The sequence below is a fragment of the Dermacentor variabilis genome, chromosome 5, assembly GCF_050947875.1.
Source record: "Dermacentor variabilis isolate Ectoservices chromosome 5, ASM5094787v1, whole genome shotgun sequence".
Taxonomy (NCBI): domain Eukaryota; kingdom Metazoa; phylum Arthropoda; class Arachnida; order Ixodida; family Ixodidae; genus Dermacentor; species Dermacentor variabilis.
This window is the reverse complement of record NC_134572.1, coordinates 98624505-98630717: the sequence shown is the minus strand read 5'-3', so window position 1 is coordinate 98630717 and position 6213 is coordinate 98624505. Positions and strand designations below refer to the sequence as shown.

Here is a 6213-nt window from a genome sequence, read left to right as displayed (position 1 = left end):
GATAAGAGAAGTGGTGAGTGCTTATGTATATTACAGGGGCGTAGCCAGGGCGGAGGGGGGGGGGCTTATGGGGCTTGAGCCCCCCCCCCCCCCGAAATTTTTTCGTGCTGTCATGCACCGAGACCAAAACAACCCCCGGCGCCGGAAATCATTCTGTATTTTGTCCAGAATGTATTGTTCGCGCCCGAGAAGACGTTTCGGCACGAAGATTGTGAACTCGGGCTGGATTTCGTTGCAACGTCCATGCGGCTGGAGTTAGACAACGCAAAGAGCCCCATCCGAGCACAACGTTTCAAGGGCGTTTTGATGGCGAGCGGCCTCGTCATCAAAATCGAAGCGGCTATTGTAATGGGCCCACAACAGCTTACACTGTAAAAGAGTAGTGTAATGTCCCGCCAGTTTCCACGTCTATCCAAATATTTTATGTGCGTTACGAGCACACGCAATCGTCCATATAGGACTGGCAACGTCGCCGGTAGTTGCAGACTCAACATACACACACATACACCTAAACAGCGAGAGATGGAAAATAGACATGGAGAAAGTACCGCGTTAGTCCGTATCACCCTGCACAGAGCGTCCCCGGCGTCTTCGGACCTATATTTGCAGCGCTAGTACGGGTGGCGCGGCGGCCGTGAATTTCAACGCATATCGGGAGGAGGAAGAAGGAGACGAAGAAGAAGAAGACGTCATAGGCACAACAGGCATTTATTTACCATCTGTTCATCAACAGCAACATCGCCAGCAAATTCACAGTGCATGGTGGCCACCATCTTTCGAGCAATCCCGCAAACTCGCTAGGATGCAACAGAAGCGTGTCAGGGAGGCGTCCGGAGCGTTCCTGCTTCTATTTCACGCATTGGTCAGCGTCGGCCTGGATGCCATACCACCTGCAACGTTCTTGATCACCTTTTTGCAAGCGTGCGTGTATCTGCGGCTCTTTAGTCTGCCCTGGTCCGATGTCGACGACGTCTGCATCGGTGTGGACGGCGTCCTGTTCAAGGGCGAATGGTGGCGCATCTTCTACGGTGCGATTGAGCACATGGACAGTCTGCACCTCTACTACAACATGGTGAGCTTCATCTGGAAGGGGATGATACTCGAAGGCATCGTCGGCACTGTGCAGTTCGTCTGGATCATCTTCCTGCTGACCGCACTCACTGGCGTCCTCATCGTCGGCCTCTACTATTTGCTGGGCATTTATGTCGATCCTATATTTTACAGGCACTGTGGCATCGGTTTCTCTGGTGTCATTTTCGCGCTCAAGGTGCTCAACAACGCCAAGTATCCGGGACAGAGTCGAAATATTTTGGGCGTCCAGGTCACCCTGCCTTCAGGATTTGTCGTCTGGTTCGAGCCCCTCCTACTTCAGCTTATCACGGGCAACGGCTCCTTCGTCGGCCACTTCGGCGGGGTCCTTGCGGGCCTGGTTTACGTCTTCTTGATCAGACCAACTTTCGACCTCCTGTGGCTAGTCCTGGTTGTAGCACCGAGGAACGCGATCCAACGCTTCTGTCCTCGTTTGACGCGGGTGCCGTACGGTGCAATCCTGCTCTCAGCCGCGTCACTGGCCATGCACGCGGACTTGGTGCCGACGTCGGAGTTGAAGCCGCAGGCTACGGACAGCCCTAGTTGGACGTCCTCTCTCGTGATCGACAAGGGCCAGTGGCATCTATTGCTCCTGCCGGTGTTTCGCTGCTCGGGACACCTGCACCTTGCCTATACGGTGGCTACCCTGCTCGGTCTCGGCTACCGATTGGAGCGAAAAGTGGGAAGCATTCGCTTCCTGGTCGACACCGTGATTTTGGCGATCGCCACGAATGTCGCCTTCTGTCTGACGACCCACTACGTGCTGCCCAACTACGACGAGATTGCTGGTGTGGCCCCGGCCGAGATGCCGCACAAGTGTTTCGCAGGACCGACGGCGATCCTGCTCGCCCTGAAGGCGCTCTACGGTGAGGGCCGCTGGCTGAGAAAGTACCCGATGCTGATTTTCTCCTTGCCGCTGCCGAGCCTCGTGGGCGCCATACTTGAAGTCGATCTTCTCTACTTCGTGCTCCCTGACTTGTGGATAGTGTGCCACGCGGTGGGCTTCCTTGTCGGATTGTTCATGTCCCTTGTGCTACCAGAACCATAATTAGGAGCACACTATGCTTCGACGTGTGTTCTGCGGTAAATTCCTATACTCCAGTCGCAACATGCGCAAAACTGCATATATATAGTTTCGCAGAGGCCGAGTTGCCCTTTTTGATACATACTTCGATGACACTGACTAGCTTCTTCTTTCGACGCACCCAATTAAAAGAAATTATTGTGAAACGTTATTTCAGTATTTCGCCGGTTCAGCATTCGAAAACAATACTTATGCCGGCGCTTGTCTCACCGCTGTTTCAAACGGCAGTTCACTTGTGTGTATTCATAATAGACATTTCCTCTGCCATGTTGCGTACGTACGTGGTGGCCGCGCGATTTGAGAACGGTGACTGATTGTTTTCCTCGCAATTTGTCCCCGCAGTAGCGCATGAACCTGCCCGGTGTTGTCATGCGGTTTAATATTCTGTGAAACAAAAACATTTTTGAGAAGCAGGCTTCTCTGCCCACTTTATCTTATTGTGGAGAAGCAGATTTGACGAGAACTGTTTCGGTAAACGGAAATCGAATTCAGTGCTAGCGAAATGGAAATGGGAGTGTAACGAATTGAATGCGAATGCTATATTTATAATGCTCTGCAACAAACTTAGAGAAAGAAAGGGGGAATTTTATTGTGTTTTATCTGATATGTAAACAAAATACGATAAAGGGAAATGAAAGTGTACGGAAAATGTCTTGCCGCAGGTGCGGACTGAACCCACGTCTTCCGCATTACACGTGCGGTGCTTGTCTGCTTTAGATTTCGTAGTAAGTGCGATTTACAGACTTCTGATATTGTTATTTATTACTGAATTACAGAGTTAAAAATTTCCTACTGGAGTTATTTTATTTCTCTCTCTTTCTCTCTAAGTTTGCATTATCCAACCATTTTGGTTAGAAACTTGACGGCTTAAATGAAAAATCTGCTTTCTGTAGCCACTAGATCCTAACTTTTCTTTTTTATACAATAAATGACCCAAATCGGCGCAGTAGGCGCCGATCAAAACAACTTCTCCGTTATCATATATATATATATATATATATATATATATATATATATATATATATATATATATATATATATATATATATATATATATATGTATATATATATATATATATATATATATATGTATATATATATATATATATATATATAGGAACTACAGAGGTAAAGCAACACGCGAATTAGTGCCTTGTTACGCCGGTGTATATATTTAAAGCAAATTCTAAAACAACAAACAACAACGAAAATCAAACGAAAAAAGAAGGCACACAGTGACAGACGTAGCAGAACGGGCAGCGCATTATTGTGTACAGCAAAAGAGAGAGAAAATATATACAGCAACGAAATAGAGAGAAAAAAATTTCATATGCACAGTACCAATTTTAACCGCACCTCTTACAATTTATTGTAAAAGGCCGAGTTTGATGTCTTTGAAGCTGTGTTCTCGGGAAATCCATTCCACTTATTAATCATGGAAAATAAAAGTACCCTTTAATAAATTGGTGGTGGTGGTGGTGGTGTCGATGATGATGATGATGATTATGATGATGATGATGATGAAGCCTCAATTAATAGCACAAACCCACTATGGGGGATCGACCACGAATCGGGTGGTAATATGATTAAAAATGAAACAAAATAGTTACTAAATAAATAACTCATACAAAAAAGGAAAATAAAGTAATAATCCAAGATGAGAAATAAGCAGTTCACAGGTGAAATAAAGTAGTGTTGAATAAAATAGTCAGCCTTGCCTAGATAGCAGTAGTAACAAGAACTTATCACTGAAATACGTAAAGGATATACTTAAACATGAGCAAGTTAAATTTTGAATAGATGAGCGCCATCACAGCCAGGTGTGGAAGACGACGACGAAGGCGCGGGCGATATACTGAGGCAAAGAATTCGAGACCGAAATCACCACACAGACTGGCAGCGGGCGAGTGCTGTCAACGCCTTCGCAGCTGGTGGGGCAATATGGGAACGCTGACGTGATGAGTGGAATCGGAACGAGCTGTGGAAGAGAATGACGACGAAGGCGCAAGAAGAGGCACGAGGGCGAAGGGCAGTATGAGAACGCTGACATGATGAGTGGCAAGGGAGCCAGCTGTGAAAGAAGACGACGACGACGAACGCGCTAGCAATGGCACGAGCCATTGCTGATGATGATAGTTTGTGCTCGCGCACATGAACATTTCACGGCACCCTAGCCATACACAGTATCGGCGTAAAAAATTATGAGAACAATTTTCAGACGCAAGCAACGCCAGCGTTCAGACAATGTCGCAAGAGCCAAGTTTCTTTCCATTTCTCTCACGTTGCACTACCTGCAATAAAGTTCCCAGGGATAAAAACACACTGCTCGATTCTGCTCGAAATTCACTGCTCGAAATTCACTGCTCGAAATGTTGCTGATAGGGGTCCCATGTTACGCACGCATATCCGAGTATTGAAATTACGTCTGTATCGTATTTACGCGTAAATAACGCGACCACCATTATAACGTGAGAGGTGCTACAACGATAATGATCCCACAGCCTCCGTGAAGGTAGTGGGATCGTTCCCCACCAGCGGCACATTTTTTCATCCACTTTCATTTCCATTAATTTATCGTTTCTTTATTTCACTTTTTAAGCACAAGTAATATCCCCTATGTTGTCGTTGGTGTCAGTGTTTGTTGGCTTCTTATAACACTTTCGTGTGGTTATATATATTTTTGTTGACAATGAGCACTATAAATGCGCTTGTGCCAACGAAAAAACACTCCGTTGCGCCTTCATTCTTGTAGCATGGTGCATTTAAATGTGGAGCAATGAAAGACGTCTGATTTCTCAGTCTGCCAAAGATGCACACATATTGAAGTAGAACGCGATGACATCAGCTCGGCTATCCTCACCTAGCGCCACTGGAAAATGGGCTGACGTATGTCACCATGGAGGATTCGCGATTGTGGCGTTGTGCGGCTTGGTGCGGTGGTCGAAGGCTCAATACCCAATCGCGGCGACCACGTTCCGATAAGGGAGTCGTAAGAACGGTAGCCCGGCCATCAACAAATACGATGACGTACGGCACGACGACCCCAACGGTTCATGTAGCGGAATGGGATCGCACTATAATCTTCTGGCAACTACATAACTGCGCTTCGTGCCCACGTTCAGCGTTCGATGTGTTAATTCGACGACGTCTCGCAACACAGCGCGGGACCCTGATATCTCGCCGCGTCGCCGTTTGGGATGCGGCGCGCGAAAGTACTCCGTACCTCGATACATTGGCTCGTATGGTGCCAGTGAGGTAGGCTTTTTCGCACAATTCCCCACGCTGCGGAAAAGCCAGCTTCGATGAACGTCTTTCAAGAGCTGTTACCAACGCTGTGTACCGGGAATTTACTGCACAAACAAACCCCCACGCGGTCAAAATTGATCGCTACAGCGTCTCTCGTAGCCCATGCGTAGCCATATGCTACGCCGGTCAGCCAATCGAACCGCTCGCCTACGCCATAAACGTTTTCTGCGGCTGAGCCCCAGCTTTGCTCAAGAACTGCGCCAACACTATAGGGGACGTGCCCCGTGCTGACGGGGGAGACCCGAAAGTGGTAGATCCAGGATTACCCAAGATATGTAGGCTCCATTAGTAGGACCGGCTGTTTTCAGCGACTCACCAGACTCGATTGCAAATTTTAGTTATACATCCTAAGTTGCAAGAATTAGCCTTTTGTGCACGTTTACGTGCCGACGTGTTTCACTGCACTGCCGCAGCATACAGCTAGTAGTAATCCTCAGAGGACTGCCGGGATGAAGGGCAGCTATGGTAAAAAGCGTGTTGTCATTCGACTATATGACAAATCCGCTTAGCTATCTTGGGATTGAAAGGCGGGGACAGCGAGGTGAAAATAAAGATATTCCATAGGAGTGGTGTTGCGGAGACTCGATCATCCCAGACTGTAGTTGACTAGAAAAAATTCACAATGGCGTGCTCCTCGGAATTCCCCCTCGATGTTGCCTTGAGCTCCAATACAGCGGGAAAGCCGCGAGAAGCACTGTCGTGGTGTTGACGGGTCAGCTGGGAGTGCAGTCTCG

The 6213-nt window shown here is 47.7% G+C and overlaps 1 protein-coding gene across 1 annotated transcript; it reads left to right on the top strand.

Annotated features, from left to right (window-relative positions):
- Nucleotides 1-802: 802 nt before the first annotated feature.
- LOC142583611 (uncharacterized) lies at nucleotides 803-2137 on the top strand. The gene has a single exon (XM_075694100.1). The coding sequence runs from the start codon at nucleotides 803-805 to the stop codon at nucleotides 2135-2137; it is 1335 nt and encodes a 444-aa protein (XP_075550215.1).
- Nucleotides 2138-6213: the final 4076 nt, after the last annotated feature.